The 18,645-nt window shown below is 43.8% G+C and overlaps 1 protein-coding gene across 1 annotated transcript; it reads right to left on the reverse strand.

Annotated features, from left to right (window-relative positions):
* Positions 1-1,725: 1,725 nt before the first annotated feature.
* On the reverse strand, positions 1,726-15,486 carry LOC142950114 (PDZ domain-containing protein 4-like). Its single transcript, XM_076092016.1, has 8 exons — positions 15,427-15,486; positions 8,042-8,095; positions 6,554-6,864; positions 6,305-6,392; positions 6,119-6,217; positions 5,972-6,034; positions 5,503-5,604; positions 1,726-3,729 (listed from the first exon to the last, which is right to left on the reverse strand). Exons 1-8 carry the CDS (start codon positions 15,484-15,486, stop codon positions 1,726-1,728), a joined length of 2,781 nt encoding a protein of 926 aa, XP_075948131.1.
* Positions 15,487-18,645: the final 3,159 nt, after the last annotated feature.

An 18,645-nucleotide genomic window follows, 5' to 3' on the forward strand; every position in this document is an offset into this window, starting at 1 on the left:
AGTCCTGAGATCAGTAACGGTTTCATTCCAGCAATTGGACACCACCAAAGTGAGTTTCATGATCACAGCATTTATTTAGAAAAGCGATCACTGGAAAATGGCTGACACAAAACGGCTGACACAAAACGTCACAATATTGAACAAGTACACCATGTTTTCATCAACTATGCTAGCGTTTAAAGCAAGTTAGAAAGACACACACAACTACAGTATGTTAAAGGCTTTCAGTTTTCAAACAAACATTTCTGCCTCAATATCAAACATGCATGTAAGCCAAATACAAATCAGCTTTGTTCACAGGGTTTTCTGAACACATTCTTGGTAGTTATTGTCGTTCTAGGTACTTTAACTGGATCATCATCCAGAGGCTGGTTCTGAGAGCACATCATCGGCAAAAATCTCAGACTCTTGAGAACGGAAAATCCAGAGTTGAAGTAGCTGTAGACCCAATTAACAGGCAGAGAAGAATAATCTTAATTTGCAGTGAAATAGCCTTGTTCACAGTCAACATTGAAATGAATTATATTTGCATACTGACCAAAACTCATTGGTCCGGAAAAAGCATTTTGCACTTTTGAAATGGCAAAAAGTATTTTGATATTTTATTCATTTAAATAGCAAATGGGCCTTTTTGAATAACACATCAAATGTTTTCTGTGCTTTATACAGCACAGTGTGCCCTTCTAAGGAAAGAAAACGGTAGGCATGTCAGTTGCTCTGTGCTTCAGTGATTACCTTCTCAGCTAAAGCAGTTAGCAGCTAAAGCAGTTTTTTTTTTTATCGCTTTGAAAATTGTGCTATACAGTCAAGTCTGCCTGACAGGAAGGCACCGCTCAGTTCCTCTTTATCATAAAGCATCTGTGGTCTGACAATTAGGTTGCATTTCCTGTATCACAACGAAGGAGCATTGATACATGAACACTACAAGAATGAAAAAAAAATGTTTTAACTACAATAACTGGCACACAATAAAAATGTCCGTCAACAAAGAAAACTTCATGGACACTAAATATACAGTTTTATGGCACAGAAGTGACTTTTTCTCATCCTGTTTTCACAGCTGCTTGGTTCTAAGCCGCACTTTTAGTTTTCCTCTTTCTGTTCTTCATAAAAATGTAGAGGCCTGCAAAGATGACTTTTGTGCAAAGCTCCTCTAATGTACAGCAGGTGGTGCTATCTCTCCTTTATGGAAGAAGGCAGATCTCGTGTGGTGACTCATTTCTAAATGTGCTCCCTCTGAATATGTTTCAAATGGTCTGTAAGTCTGCCCACTTGTCCACCTACACGCGCTTCTTTCCTGTCTTGTGCATTGACTGCGCGACGTCCGGGTTTTAAATGTGACAGGTTTCTGTGAAAGGTAGAAGAATGGCACTTTATTAAAGCATCATGAAAATGTCTGAAAATTGTTTTCCTGACAAGTTAAGGTCCATTCAACCAGACAAAATGAAAAGAGGGATTCAGTGTATATCAAATATGCTGTAGTATAATTGTAAAATGTGTCACTTTTGTAATTCTTCATTTGCATATGGAATGCATTTCTGAAATGTAGCTTTGATTTGACACAATTGTAAATAATTCTCCAATCTAAACATGTTGAGTCCCTGCAGACAAATATGTGTGCCAAGGTGTAGGCCTACTGAAGCAGCATGTGTTGATCTTATAGGCCCCGTCGAAACACTTTGGCACCGTCTAATCTCTCCCTAACTCTCTGCCTCCCGTCTTATCTCAGACTGTGGTGACGGACAGCAGAGGGTTATAGACTTTCTTCCCATCTGCAGACCTGGACCCATGGGCCAGCAGCTCCTGTATCGTGATCCAGTTGTCCAGGATTCTGCGACTCCGCTTCTTCACGCTCCTGCGGTGGCACAGCTCCAGGATGGAGGTGGGCTCCTGCTGCTGAGTCGTGCCCTGCTGTCCTCCTCCCTGCTCCCTCTCGCGCTCTCTCAAACAGTCGAGGCGGCTCTGCATCATGAACTCCCTGCGCCGCCGCTGCTCTCGGGCCTTCAGCAGCTGCTGCTTGCGCTCCTCTTTGCTCCAGTAACGGCCCATCTTCATTTCGCTCACGGCGTCGTCGTCCGTGGTCATGCCACTGCGCTCCTCTCGGATCTTCATGGCGCGCGCCTTCAGGAGGCGATCCCTCACGGGCCGCTTGGCCACGTAGCGAGAGCCGTCGCTGCGGATCTTCACCTTCCACTCCATACGAGGGGAGGCCGGCAGCATTGGAGGGGACAAGGGCACAGCTCCTGGGGCCTGAGCGACGTCTTTACACGTGCTACCCAAGCTCATTGGGCTGGCGTCGCCCCAGGTCTCTATGCTGCCCTCTCTGGGTCCACCGAGCCGCTCCGAGGTGGAGGGAGACCTCAGCTGCATGCAGCTCAGGTAGTGCTGAGGTGGCTTTGTGTCCATCTGACGACGAGACAGGTAAGGGCTGTTCTCTGCACTGTATCCGCCAGACCTCTCAGCAGTCCCATTGGCTTTGGGGCTACTTCTCACCTCTCCATCTGAGCCCCGCCTGGTTCCTCTGTCCCGGGACAGGGACCTGACCTTAGCTCCGGGGCTGTATGTCTTAGCTTCGGCTCGTCTCCTGTGGGAGTGGGGCGAGTAGGGTTGGTTGAGGTTTGCTTGTGTGCCGTCGCCCCTTTCGCCCCTGGTTCCTCTCTCTCTCTGCCGAGGGGAGGATGGAAGCTGCGTACCTGCCGAAAGAAGAGGCTCTCCTCCCTCCAGGCTCTGTGTAGAGGGGGAAGGGTGCTGTTCGTTGACCAGAGGGGTGCTCCTGCAACTTTCCCCTCCAGTGTTGTAGGCACTCGTGCTGTCCTTATCCGATCGCTCCCTCTCTGGCAGCTCATTGATGTCTGACAGAGCGTGGTGACAGGACTCCTCACTGACCAACGTACCACTAATGTCCAAGCGTCCAGCCCCTGCACTGGCTCCATTCATGTCCTCGAGGGGCCAAGCCTTCAGACAACGCTCCCTCAGCTGCTGCATCTTCTGCGCCCTCAGGATGTTACGACACTTGAACTCCAAGTGCCGCAGTTCCTCTTCCAGGAGGGCCATTTCGTGCTGCGTCAGGCTCTCGTTCCTGTTCACGTCCAGTGAGACACCTTCCTCTTGGGCCAGCCCCTGACCTCCCAGTGGCATCAGAGCATTGGTGATCTTCTCATAGTAACACTTGATTTCCAGGAGCTCTTTGTACCTCTCGCACTCCTCGTCAGTCAGCCCGGGCATCATCATTCTCACGGGATCGGTGGCGTAAGCCCTCTCCAATCGCTCCACCTGTTCCAGCCCTCCTCCGTTAACGCAGTCCAGCCCTAAGAGGGAGTCGGCGCTGAACTGGAGGTCCTGGGAGTGCAGCAAGAGCGGAGTGTCCCCTTGGCTGGACAAAAACTTGCGCATGCTCCCAGGAGTATTGGTGGCGTTGGTGTTGGAGGCACTAGTGTGGTCGTCTCCCAGGAGGTCGTGTTCTGAAGACTCCTCATAGCGCGTGCTTTCATCTGTGCGGCCCACCCCGCTGTCCAGCTCCTGGCTGTTGCTCAGCACCGTCTTGAGCAAATCAGGTGAATCCCTGTTCATCGAGCGGCCGAGGCTGCCTAGTACACCCCCACCAGCAACGCCGCCTGGTCCGGCACCCAGGACCGAGGTGCCATTCCTCGCTCTGTGGCTGCTGGGTAGATGAACAGCGTTGTCCAGTGTGTCCGGGTCCAACTCATCTTGATCCAGCTGGTTGTCATTCTGGCAGGTAGAGGTGTATCAGGTACAGGTGGTTGCATTTAGTTGATGGCATTGCGGTGGAGGTGTTAAGGTCATTGTTGAAGAGACAAACAAAAGACAGAAGGAAAGTATGCATTACAATGTCAGTGAAGAGACTAAATGTCTAAATGTCTAAATGTCTTAGAACACGCCTGGATGAGATCTTTAACATAGAATATAACAATATTTTTTTATTTTTTAAAGAAGCATAAGCATTCACAGTTTTTTTTTGGCCACTTGGGGGCAGGGAAACAAGCTCCAAACCCACTATTGATATATAATCTTTGAAGTTGATATAATAAAGTTATTAGCCAACCTGTTGGCTATTTACACATAAAGCAGATATGGAGCGTTGTCAGTGTAAACAAATCGATTATATTTGTTATTATATTATTATATATATATTTAATGCTGAGTGCAGCACGTTTCTGAACCGATATAAGAGTAGTGCTCTTGTCTGTCACTAGATGGAGCCGGTGCTCCGTGAGATTTTAACATAATTTCAAAAAGCTTCTGTTGCATTTGGAAATGGAAATCCATTGAGTAATCTGTCTGTAGAGGAAGACAAACACTCATAGCTCATGTTTAGACTTCATCTAAGCATCAGCTATCTAATAAGGACACTTGTTTTTCATAGTCAAGTATTCATTATTGGATGATTAATGTCCAACGAGAATGATCCAATCTTTAGAGAAGAATAATACTTAATATTGTAGAACTGTTGTTGTTTCTGAGCTGTTTACTTTGCTGTATTGATTGGCATCAAATGAAATGCAAATACTTGAGCTTGAAAAAGTAAACAGTACTGATTGATCTTGGCTAATTGGTCTGATTGGAATGCGAGTTGCAGTGCAGACTACAGACAAAGTATTGATTATCTTCATTCTTATTCGTCGACAACCCCTTCAGTTCTCTCTCTTTCTCCCTCAAGACAACAGATCACGCTTTAATCTCTGCTTGTGCATTTCCCTCTGATGATTCTCCGTCCTCCCCTCGCTCTCTTGAATCTTAATGTGGGACCATGCCTTCGCAATATCAATCTTGTCAGCCTTTCACAGGTAGTGCTTGTGCTCATCTCTCAATACAAGGACATATTTAAACAGAGGAGAGGCTGTGTGTGTGTGTGTCTTTGACTTTGACCATTTTAACGAGTGCCTTTATAATCCGCCCTTTAGCTTCTTCTGTACAGATGCAGCATATAGGTTTTTGTATTCTCACATATATAATGTGTCCAACTGTTGTTGTTTTTTATATGGTAAGCAATGAAAATCTGTTTGAATGTGTCGACATGTGTCAAGTTGTATGTTTCCAAGTCATTTGGCGGAGGTGTGTTATTGAGGGGCTTTCGGTGTGTGTTACAACGTGTGCTAGGAGAGTGACCTTGAGGGAAACAAAGCGGTGCAACATTTGCACTGTGAGTACAAGCGCTATTTGTCTTTGCCTCTCTCTTCACACTATCTGTGTACTCATCATGCTTTTGCACCTCTTTGCTTTTCTAGCGCCCGTACAGCTTGCTAGTACACAGCACACAGCAGAGCACCGAGCTCTTTGTCGTGTCCCCGATTTCTTTTCTTTCTGTTGTGAATCTCACGACTTAATGATTCCATAGAGCACTACTTACATATATACCCAATCATGTAAAGTAATTTCTTGCTCCATAAAGAGGGAGATAAGAGGGAGAGGATGTATCGTGTTTTCGGTCAGTATTCATACTGAGCCTTGCAGTGATCTCCCCTTAGACTGCAATATCCTCACCTCTATCTCGGGTCGTGCAAGGAGCAGGGAGACATTAGTGCTGTCCTCTCTGGTGAGAATAGCTACTGCCTCCTCTCTGTCCTGGATGTCCACTCCATTTATCTGAGAGAAAGAAAGAGGAGAATTAAAACTGAGCTAATGTCAGAAAAAGAAAGACCCCTCACACCAAGGCTAGATTCAATTAAATTACTGGATTCAGGGAAAATAAATCTCTCTTTAGCTTAATAGCAGGATGATAATGAAATTCAATCTCTCATGAAATGATTTTGAATAATTGTCCCACTAAAAGCAATTTCCTTTAATATGCGAATAAGGCTGGATTAAAAGGGACTTGACTATTGTGGACCAGGGTTATCTTAAACTTTCATGCATTATGTAACTAAAGGAAAAGTAAAAAGCTGTTGCTGTGAAGAGTTATACATCTCTGTAGTATTAATAACAAACCCCAGTACATTTAGTAAACTTGTACCTGTAGTATTCTGTCTCCTTTGCGGATGCGTCCATCTATTGCAGCGATGCTGTTTGGGTTTACCTGGGGGGGAAAAAGGATTTGTTTAGCAGCATAAAGAAATGGGAAAACTTTATTGAAAATTTGATTTCATAATACTCTCTTCACCTCTCCTACATATATTCCCAGGTCCTCCTCATCATCGGTTCTGTAACACACCGTCAGCCCGAGTTTATCCTGTTGACGAGACTTATACAGCTCCACCTCCTGAAGCAGTTGGAGAGAAGTGTGAGGATGTCAGACGGGCATCCACGGGGCAGCTTTTCTGTAACAGTTTGAGTAAAGGTCTCTCACCTCATATTCCAGTTCATCCTGTCTGTCCACTTCATGCTGAGTGATGTCGAAGTAGTCAGTGGGGTCGTAGTATACCGGCTCTATGAAGCTGAGAATGACAATATTCAGAACATAATATTTCAGTAATTGGGGCAGCTTCAAACTTCAAATGTGTGAACAGAATGGCATGGACTAGAACCAAGACGGCAGATGAGCTCTGGTCTGACAGTCGGACATGCTGCAGAGGCCTATTAAACTGCTCCCACTCACAGTTCATTGAACAGATATGGCTCCAGTAACGGCGGCAGTGGAGGGGACGGCGGAGGGTCGGGTGGGGGTGGAGCACCACAGGGATGCTGGTTGCTCTTGCCCAGAGTCAACATATGCTGGAAGCTGATGTCTGTTTGGGTGCAGCTGTCTACACAGTCGGCCATACCCATGGTCACTGGCACTAACCCGCCGGGGGCCCCTGCCAGGCCTGCACGTCTGCGGGCCCCCCGCCTCAGTATGTTGGACAGCACAGGGTCCCGTATGTCCAGGGTGGGGTCCCCAGAAAGGCGGGACAGCTCCTTTCCATTAACCTGGAAATCACAGTCAAGATCAAAATGGTGGAGGAGCAGGAGGAGAAAATGAGAGAAGGAGCTAATTGAATTTACAGAGACTGTTTTGGTAAAGGAGGCTGAGCTTCAACATTCAGTGCTAGACCCAAATTCCAATGAGCTTAAAACAGGTAATAGCCAAGGAGGACTTAACACTGGCATTTCACCTGTTTAATTGGCTCACATTGCAACAGACACATGTCTACAAGTGAAATGCAAGTATGTTGTCCTCCTTGATTTTGAATTCTGGGATGTGCTACACTATCAACGTTTTTAAATATGAATTAAAGGAGAAATGGTGAAGTAATAAAGATAAAAACACGAGGTGTAGCGGAGTGCTTCTCTAAATCTATTTTTAACGCAGAGAAATCACAAGACACAGACAAAGATTTGGAAAGCGGGCAGCAAAGTTAGTGAAACGATCAACTAGATCGATGCTGACCATGATAAAAGGAAGGCAGTGGTGGATAGTACATTTACTCGAGTACTGTACAATTTGAGGTTCTTGTACTTTTTATTGAGCTTTTTTATTTCACGCTGCTTTATACTTTCACTCCACTAAATTTCAGAGGGAAGAATTGTACTTTCTGCTAAAGTTACGTTGCAAATGAAAGGCTCTGCACATACACACGGGTGTTTTCCATCCCCCTAGCTGATTAAACCTCTGGTCAGGTGTGTGTTGAAGCAGTGCATACAAATTCCATGACTTCACCAAACTCTAACGAGGGAGATGAAGTGCAGTCCTTATTAGGCAAGTGAAAACACCTGTTGTGTGTGGGTGGACTATTGGAAAGCAGGGCTTTTACTTGTAACAGTGTTTTTTTTTTACAGCATGGTGTTACTACTTTAACTTAAGTAAAGCATACTTCTTCCACCACTGCAGGAAGGGAGGAAGACAGGATGGACGGATGGACCCACATGGGCAGTATTATCAAACAGGCGAGGTTAGTTCAACAGGAGGGGGAGCTACAGCTACACACAGCTACGGACAGACTGAGGTTGTGTTGTGTTAATAGGAAACTAGAAAGACACTTCAGCAGGCATATAAGTGTCACACGGCTGACCGTGTTTCTACAGGCACACAGACAAAAAGAGATTGATTTATATCTAAAAGGTTTTGACGCCACATCACACAGAGCAGAAAGCTTTATACTGAGACCTTAAATCGACCGTCAGCGTCAAAAGAGCACAACATGTTGTTTATGTGACTCTTCTGTGGAGAGAGGGAAAGAAATCAGGAAAATGGTGGAGTTAGTAAGTACAACTGGGAAAGGTTGGAAAATACCAAGGGTTTCTGGAGAACAAATATTCACATTAACAGCCACAGAGATAAAAATGAGTTTATTTAGTACATTAGTTTTGTGCGCTCCGCTCTTCCTGAACGCTTTTTTACAAAACACTTATCTTTCTTTTCTGTGAATCAAAAGTGGTTCCCCTGCAAATATATTTGAATAAGAAAACGTATTTCTATTCTGGAGAAATTACTTTAATTTTCTCTCTTTTCTGAGGAACGGGAGCCTCACTACAAAGTCTTATATTGTAATTTGTGCTGAATGTCGCGCTTTCAAACATTTGATTTAGAGAAGTAAAACCCTTTTAGCTGAGACATAAAGAACGTTTTCTTAATTCCTTTTCTTTTCAGAGCTCATTGGACATGGCAGTTCATTTAAACATTCCTCATATATACGGGGTAAATAGTTGTCATATAAACGGAAGCGTCACAACATGTGTCGTGACTCTTTAGTGTTGTTAAAAGCCAAATCCTGAGGCGTTTGAAACATCTCCCCTCTATCACACCGCGGCTGGTTCACACAGCAAGAAAGAGGACGAGGGCCATTAATAATGAAAGACTATTGAAAATAAATGTGGACGAGAAATAATCAAAACAGGGATTTGACTTCAGCGTTACTGAACCAAAACATTGCTGGTCAAATCAAGCAGGACTTCCCACAAACAGAAGAAAGAATCATTTAGTATTTATACGTGATTCAGTATTTCTAGCTGTTTTTAGCCATGCTAGCGGTGTGGCTCTATTGATATCAATGTCTGCCCCTCTAACAGCCAAACACTTTGGTCCAGACATGAGATATCTCAAAAATTCCATAGATTGCCATGAAATTTGGTACAGTCATGCATGTTCCCCAGAGGATGAATCCTAATGACTTTGGGGATCCCTTGACTTGTCCACTAGCGCCACCAGCAGGTCAAAATATCTCGTGAAATATCTCAACGTCACCTTGTTGGATTGGCACCACATTTTATTTTAGGTTTGGTAAAGCCCTCTGAGGCAAATTTGTGATTTTGGGCTGTACAAAAGACGTATTTTCTGTTAATGCTAATTAGCAAATATTAGCATGCCAATGCTTCGATAGTGAACATGGTAAGCATTATACCTGTAGCTCAAAGCGCTGCATGGCTGTAGGCTGTTGGTTGAATTTTAATAGAATTCAAATTAAATTAACACATTTTGAAATGCACTCATGAAGACAAATTCAATCCTCCTGATTTCATTACAGGAAATGGACGGGAACATGATGATGTTCGTAGGCAGTGACCGAGCCAGACTGCCTTTGTAGAGTGTCATTCACGCTGCACTCAGTCACTGACCTTGGCTGTCTGCGACTGCCGACATCTTTACCGCCCTGCTTCTTCATTCTCCCCCTCCCTCCCTCCCTCCCTCTCTGCTCTTGTCCCCTTCCAGTAATTGCATGTCAAATCAATGTTCCCCTGTGCAGCCAAGCACAAAAACTTTCTTGCCACATTCAGCCCCTGCTCCCTTTGGTTCTCTCCCATACCGCTACACCACCACCGCCACCACCACCCTCTGGTCTATCTTTCCTGCTTTGCCATTGTGTTTCCATGCTCGCATTCATTTCCCTTTCTGTTCTCTTCCTCCATCCCCACCCATATCCACTCCTTCTTCTACTCTCTCCTGTTTTCCCCACATTCTGTTTTCTTTAGCTGCCTCAGCAGTTCTGTCTTCTCTGTCCCTTCCCTACGGAGACGACATCTCACCCTCCTCCCACTCTATTTCAGTCGGTCCATCTCCTTGTGCGTGTTTGTCCTTCCTCGCACTAATGTTCCCTCGTAAATCTTATCGTCTCTCTTAATGAACTTCTTCACTTGGATACAAATAAGAGGCTTCCTCCCTACATGGCCCATTGGTGATGAAGGAATCAACACTGTAGTTTTGCATGTTAGATTAGAGGAAAATCGCACTTTAACATCTTTCACCAAAGGGCATATTTATTTCAGATTTTTCTTTTCGTTTCTCTCCAAACAGCAGGAGGTATCTATTGTTTCTGTGCTTCTGACCACACGGTCCAGCTCTCTAGAATCAGAGAAAGGCTGTTAGGAGCCAGCTCATGAGTGACAGGTATGAATACTGAGGGAGAGGGATGAGAGGGGGATTTCTCATTCATTATCAATGAGAGGTGCTGGGATTGCTTTGAAGATGACTTCATGCAGGGTAATGGTTGTTGTGTGTTATATCTGACTTGATGGAGAATCCACTACACTCTTGCCTGTTCTGTATTATCTCTGGGTTAGTAGGTCATTACTTACATCTGCTATTTATAAGCGACAAAAGCAATGCAAATAATGAACCCTCGGGTGCACACCCATCCCCACACTCCATCTCGATATCTGTTTATTTGTGTTTAAAAAGAATTTAAATTCAGAAAAATAGTGAAGCCTCCACAATTCCCAGTAGGGGGTGGGCGGTGGCGGTATCAGCGGCAGCTGAGGGTGTGGATGGGGGCTGATGCGTCAGACATGAAAGAGATGCGAAGAGTTCAAAGTGTAAAAAAAAGAAAGCAAAGGCAGGAAGACGCTGAAGGAGTGCAGGGGGAGCAAGGTGGAAGGGATGTGAGGGGCATGTAATGATGCAGGAGAAATGTAGAGTACAAGCTTTCAAGGAATTGCCGAGTGAAGGTAAACGACGAGCGAGTCTGGCTCTAGGTTCAGTACTTGTATGTAAACACGCACACAATGGAGGCTCGTGGGAAATTACTAAGTGGTTGATGCATAATTAGTCTTTATCTGAAAGCCCCTTTTAAAGGGCAAATTAACCACGTGTGCTGTACAACAGGCGGAGATGAAAAAAGAGGGACGACTAACTCCAGTAACCCACAATATCCTAAACACGTGTGGAGAAATACACAAACTATCTGTCTTAATCTGAAGTGTCCTTATGGGGAGTCTTTCACAAACCTGGTCCATGTGCATTCCTGTCCCCCCCCCCACAACATATTGAATTCCACTTGTTCGGTAATTGATTTTTCTCATCTCTCATACTTTGAAGGCTGAAGCAGTCGCCTCCTCAGTAAATCAATTTATCTGGAGATGGAGTCGACCGACTCCGGCTATGACCCCTGTTGTTTGATATCACAGAGCTAATTCAAATGAGCAAGCAGAGAGTGGTGCAGTAGGCCTATTATAAACTAACAACAGTGAGAAGATATTGATTTAAAACATTCTTTGAAATGATGGCGATTGAGCTGAGGAACCTCAGCAGCAGTATGACTGTATGAATTTACATACATTATTAATACACTATCAGTGAGAACAAAAGATGAATTGTGGGCAGGCTTTTTTTTTTTTTATTGGTGGTGGCAGAAGTCTGTAAAACATGTCACAGGCTACATGGCCTTACAATAATGCCCTCCACCCTTTCTTTTTTCCGTCACTCCTTTCCTATTAAATGAGACATCCTCTCCATCCTTGTTGTCCCGGGTTCATGTCAGTCACACGCCTGAGAAGTCTGCAGGGGAAAGAGCAGGAACCCGGCAGACGCGTACATATTCCGCACACTAACCTGCACTTCACCTGAGGAAACCGACACATCCCTGACATAAAAAGAAGCTGACACGCCAAGAGGTAACGAGTGGTCTTTCAGGTGATACAATTAACCTGCAGTTTCTTTTTTTTATTATGTTAAACAGAACACACCCCCCCACCCCACCCCAAGTGGTCATCAACTTTAACCTCTCATGTGTCGCCTCCATAACTGAATGCTAGTGTATAAACAAATGAATGTCAATTTTCTATATTTAGGTAACCCGTTATAAAATATTTCCTCATAGGTGAAGTCCTAATTGTTGAAAATACTGTACATGAACAAATGCGTCAACATCTCCTTATATCTGCTTGTAACTACAGCATCATTTGCTATATGAGGGGCATTAATGTAAAGTGTTACTGATGGAATTAATGGACGGGGAAACGATATTGGGGAATATTATATCAAAAGTGAAAAGTACAGCGACAGTACTGGCAGATACTGGAGGGATGGACAACATAACAGGACTACCTGACAGTATGATAATCTATCACTGTAGCCCTGCAATGCCTGACACCTTTGAGAAACCTGCTCAGTGTTTGTTTGGACATTCGTTTGTGGCGCTCTCGTCAAATTATGTTGTCGGGTGTCCCTTTTTATTTTGTCCACCTTCAGTATTTATGCTCCTGTGTGCACATGCATGCGGGTGTGCACCAAACCATGCACCTATTTAGCTAAATTATTGATCCTCATCAGTTTGCCTCTTGCGGCTGTCAGCGTGTTTCTTCGTGTCATTGTGAATAAAAGCACATTAGGTTTGTTTAATGACGCCGGTTGCCATGGAAACAGCCTCCCACTTTCAGTGACGGAGGAGAGAAAAAGGGAGTGGCTGAAGGGCTCAGGGGGGGACAGAGGTTTAGTGTGTGTCTGTGTGTGTGTGTGTGTGTATGTGTGGGGGGGGGGGGGGTCAGGTACTCTGCAAAATGTATGTAAAGGGGAAACTCTTGCTCAAAATGGTTTATGTGCACATGACGTCTACAATTGAGTCCGTTACTCATTAACTGAACAACAATGTGCCTTTTAACTCGGGGCTATAGGAGGCTAAATTGATCAGAAACATGCCAATGGGTGTGAACCAATCACCAGTGTGCAGCGTATGTGTAGCAGAAGCCCAATGTATAATGCATGAGTCTTTTTTATTCCTTTGGCAAGAGAAGCAAGTGTGTTGATAGAGTTACATTTAACAGCCTGGTTTCCAGCCTGATGTAGCTTTAAGCTGTGTAATGCTGTATTTATTGTCTAAAGACAGTTACTCAGTAGACTGCATCTAATTTGAAGGTGTAATTATACACGATAGTTAAGGAAAACAGCTCAAAGCTGAAAACCTCTAAAGGCCATGAAATGTGTGTGTGGGGGGGGGGGGAAATATAATTATGTTTCCTCTTTTTGTTAAATGATTGCACACAGTATACCTCCATCTTTTCTTTGGCATGGTCTTTGGATTAATCAGCCATCTGCACAGCAAGAAATGCTTTGTTTGTAATCATAAATGTAATAACTGAGATTGAATTTTATAGAAAAAAACAGCATGAAGTCTGTGAGTTCCTCTCGGCTGCCTTTTAGTATTCATACTTTTTTTATGTGGTTTAACAGACCTCTGTGTTTTACTGAATATATTCTCAATGCAATGTACTAGTCAGCCTCTGAAAGGCTGTGGCTCCGGTTCAGTACTCCATCTGCGTTTGCTCTCTCTCTCTCTCTCTCATTCATATATATATGTATGTATATATATGTGTATGTATATATATATATGTGTGTATATATATATATATATATGTATGTGTGTATGTATATATACGTATATATATATATATATGTGTATATATACGTATATATATGTGTGTATATATATATATATATATATATATATATATATATATATGTATATATATGTATATATATGTATATATATATATGTATATATATATATATATATATATATATATATATATGTATATATATGTATATATATGTATATATATATATATATATGTATATATATGTATATATATGTATATATATATATGTATATATATATATGTGTATATATATGTATATATATATATGTGTATATATATGTATATATATATATGTATATATATATATGTGTATATATATGTATATATATATATATATATGCTCCTCTGCTCCCTGCTAGCAATGTCGTTTCAGGCTCACCAGACCACAATATATGCAGTCTTGCTGCTCCAACACCTCAAAATATCTGCTCTACCTACACAACCACCATTCACGCAATAGATTTGCATGCAATGTGGCAACTGCTCTGCATGCACCACGTCGTACAACATATCTCCTGCCATCGCTGTTCGCTCCCCTCATCGCCACGCCCGTCTGGAGACCACGTGCAGATACTCTGTCTGACAGAGCTGAAGTGTTTCTGGGATGACAGACGTGTAGGGACACAGTTGACCTCAGGGCAAACGGCAGGAATAAATGAAACGGTCTGACTTTCCCTCCCTCTTTAATTTGACTCTCCCCCCCCCCCCCCGTTTGACTCATTATCCAGCCTCTATTTTGACTCAGTCTCCCTCCATGTTTTTATTTCTCTTGGCATCGCCTCTGGCACCAGATGCAGCCCAGTTAACTGGCCCAGAGCCCGACTCCAGCATGCTACAGAGACCCAGCTGAGGCTTCTGATGCCACAGATACTAAAAGTGTTGCTCTGCATTCCCATGAGTGCTGAGCATTTTTCATGCTTCGTAAGCATGGGACTTATTTTGGTCATCCGCATGTATCGTGGGGTTACTGAGCAGCAGTTTCCTGTGGGCTCTGCACAGCCAGATGAGCTTACTCGCATACAGTCCGCGGTCCCAGCTGGCAGGTGGTGCTGAGGCTGTAACCGTGGCAACCCCTCTCTCCCATAACACTTTAGGCCGGCGTTCACGAGCCATCCATCCTGCTGCCTTCGTGGCTCTGCGGGACTCTACTTTCCCCAGGCCAGCGTATCGCTCTATATCTTGCGCAATTTAGCGCTGCTCTCTCTGATCGTAATCATTGTAATTACAGTGAAGTGTCATTATCATAATTATCGGTGTTATCGTCACTGATTGACTATTTCAGTAGCTTTGCTCAAGAGGTTGCAAAGTGATTTCCACAGCTTTTTTGGGGGCTAATATATATATATATATACTTAAAATCTACACTAAAGGCATACGAGTTCAGCAAAAAGTGAGATGTGTCACATGATCTGGAGCTTATATTAAATCAATCAGTCCTGTTCAATGCAGTTTTAATTCACCTCATGATTTGTATTAATTGCTCACTGTTCTGTCACTATCATGTTTAAGTAAGTGATATGATGGTGCTGTTTTATTTTTACTCATTCACGAATAACCTGATGTTACTATCCTTGACATTTCCATGGATACAAATAACTGCGGTTTATAGATGCTAAATGTATCTTGGATTTTAAAGTGGTTGTTGGGAATATTATATGTGAATTATTCGGGTTGATTGAGTGTCTCAACGTGATGAGGTTCTGTTGATTTTTACTGCAGACATTTGTGTCTGAGCTGTTTGGATTTTAACTCATCCAGCAGCATCGCTGTAAGAAATAACCAAATTAAGACAGAATAACAATGAAAACTTTAAGGACACACAAAGGAATGCTTTTGCTTGAAGACAGAAAAAAAAAAGAGACGGAAACCAGTCAGAGAAAGAAAGAGAAGAGACAGAGTGCTCACCTGGAACATGACCCTGTATTGTTCCTCGGGCTTTTGAACCACGCACATGTTGCACCCCATAGTGACTTTTGACACGGCGCTGGACTGTGCAGGTTCAAAATTGCCCCACTTGACCAGTTCTCACACCAGGACTTTCGCTATCAGGGTCTTTGTCTGTGGCAGTGGGAGAGCCCCACCCTCATCCGCAGGCTTGTGGTATAATGCACTCCTCCTCCTCAGAGTAACACACAACACATCCCTGCCGGGGACAGATCCACAGTTTATTTGGCTGTCTTCTCCTCTTGTCGTTCAAAATTCAAGTGTTATAATCCAAAGTAAATTCAAAGGTGGCGATTGTTTCAGAGCTCCAACACCACCTGTTTGTATCTGTCTCCATCGCAGGTAAAATGTTGCTTAAGTAAATGTGCTTGTTGTAGATCGTCCAGTTTCAGTGTTATCTTGGATCTGGAGGAAGGCGGTTTGTAAGAGTCCTGCTGGTTTTGTGCTTATGTAGATTAGGCAGTTGTTTCAGTCAAATCAATGCTGATCCAGTGACTTGTCAAAAGTGATCATAAGGTATATATGCTGGACCATGCCTGGTCTGTTCTTCAGTGTTGAAAACTGCTGTATAGAGCAGCTTTTTTTCCAGCTGAACTCCCTCACGCTGCTCCTGAGTTTTTTCACTTGCAGCACGAGACAACCAAACGGCATCACGTTCAGCAATGCTCTTTGAACAAGTTAGATACAAACAATACAGCTATCAAAGAACTCACCTCAGTCCTGTTTTTTCTCTCCTCCCTCCCACATCGAGCATATCACTTGCTAAACCCTCTGCTTTCCAGGATTGCTGAGAGTGGCTGCTAAGATAACGTCTCCTCCTGAAAGCCCTATCGGGACAGCCCTGCTCTCGTCCACCACTCAAGTTAGCAAATACCTTGAGCAATTCTTTAAGGGGTAGGTTGAGTGGTGCAAAGTGGTGTCCATTACACCCTTAGGCAGGATCTTTAAGCCCTTGCTGTTCAGCTAAGATAAGGTGTATGCCAGGGATACAAGCCCAAAGAGCATGCACACCTGCACACGCATCAAGACAGGCAACAACACACGGCTCTTTCAACTACAAGCTCACAAACTGACAAATTTCCTGTAACTGTCAAGCAGAACTGCCATCAACGGAGAAGTCATTTTCATAATGCCTCTCCGAATAATACGAGACATGTATGGAACTGTGGGATTGTTATCGTAGACTGCAGCAGAAACACATCGTGTTTATCAGATATCATGACAAGTAGTGGACCATTGATTCTCTACACTATCGCACACTCAGCACTCTGGCAGACTGCTCTAGGGTGAGATCTGAATGACGGATTATAATTAAATTACTGACCTCTTCAGCGCAGATGAGACAAGACTCTGTCCTGACTGTGCAGTCAAATCAATATCAAACCAACTCATGGATCAATTGGATTTTGTGCTTGCAAGGTAATCAAAATTGTTTATCACAAGTACTATCGGTTTGTCTTTTACATATCCAATGATTTCATTTATTTAGGCAGGTCATTTTTATCAGCCTGTGGACATACAAACACATTCTCTCATGCTTCGATATTCAAATTGCAGAAACGATTAGCCTCAGTCAAGGATAACCTGAATTAGAAGGGTAACAGAATCTCAATATAACTTTCTCAATTGCCTTCCTGTCCCCTTCCTTTGCCCTCTGGGTCCCATCATGCTGGTTATAGCTTTATCCTTAATCCTCCAGTGAGACTTGAGAGTCTTGTCTCAAAGGTCCATTGCCGGTGTGCTGCCGGCTACACGGTGTTAGAGCTGCTAATCCTCATTCAAGGCTCCACTACACCTGTATCCTTTCCAGAGGCAGTGTAATCCCAAAGTCTGCTCCGAACCCAAACTCACCAATTCACACTCAGTCACACTAACATACGCATGCACACAGGGAGGAACTTAGGGAAGAGAGAACCTGATAGTCTAGAGAGCAGACGCTAATCAAGCTACAGCGAGGTGTCAGACGTGCTCAGCAGGCAGGTGTGCTCCAGCTGTCCCCTCGTCTCTCCGTCTCCATCTCTTGACCATCACCATATACCTCTATCTACCCGAGTATCAATCATACATGATTATTGTAGTAGAGTGCCTACAATCATCCTCTGCTTGCCATGCTTTCAGAATAAAATATAACATTAGATATGACAGATGAATTAGAAAAAATGCCTATATTCTTCTATAAAAGCATGTCCTCAATGTGGCACAAATGTACCCATAAAAGTTATCTTCAGTCTGCAGCAGGACAAAAAAAGAGAAGAAAATTCAGGAATGGCAGTGAGTAAGTCCATTTTAATCCTCCCTTTGTCCTCTGGTCACTCTATTTGAAATGTCCACAGGAGGGTATTTGTGTTTAAGAAAAGAAATAAAAACCATGGTGGAGTATTCCAGGTGGTTAGGGTGTTGAGCAGAGTACAGCGCTTGTCTCAGGTCAGTGATAAATCACCATCAGCAGCCCCACAAGATGAGAGAAATCACTAACGGCTGATTGGAGGATACTTCTTGGCTTCTCCCCTTGGGCGCGACGGTAAGTGCACTCCCCCACTGCAGCGGGGGGGGGGGGCACAAAAGGCAGTTGTTCCCCAGCGGTGAAGGAGCCTGCTGATCTGGACACTGCACGACTAAGGCTGAATTCGCATGGATTATACCTTGTATAATTTCTCGCTCTCTTCCTGTCTCTCCTTCACCATCTTTCTCTCCATTTCCAGGGCTGGGCTGTACTGCTCTCTTCTCTAGTCCCCCATAATTCTTACCCACACCTCATTTGCTATACCCTCTCCCCTCCTCCTTACTCCTATTCTCCCCTGCCTCTCTCTGCTTGTCTGCAGGCAAGAGAGCAAGCACTGGAAAGCCTATTCATTTTGTTTGAGCGGGACAGGACGAGATAACCACCAAAGCCACATAAAAGTGAATGAAATATCAAGGTATGCATGCACTGCACTATCAAGACATGCAGACAAGCAGGGAATAGGTTAATTCATCCCAGGCATGTAAGCCATTCTATGTCACCTTGAGCTCTTATGAGATGGTATTAGAAAGAAAAGGATGATTGCACTTGTTCATACCAGTAAAAATGCCCAAAGCAGGTTAGGGAGCCTGTGACTGGCTGTGCATTTAGATGAGGTTCTGCGCTTCCACAAAGAAGGAGGGAAAAGAAATACTGAGTAAACAAGTGAATAACAGGTG

This window comes from Anarhichas minor, unplaced genomic scaffold (genome assembly GCF_050575085.1).
Source record: "Anarhichas minor isolate MPS153535 unplaced genomic scaffold, ASM5057508v1 ptg000003l, whole genome shotgun sequence".
In the NCBI taxonomy this organism is placed as follows: domain Eukaryota; kingdom Metazoa; phylum Chordata; class Actinopteri; order Perciformes; family Anarhichadidae; genus Anarhichas; species Anarhichas minor.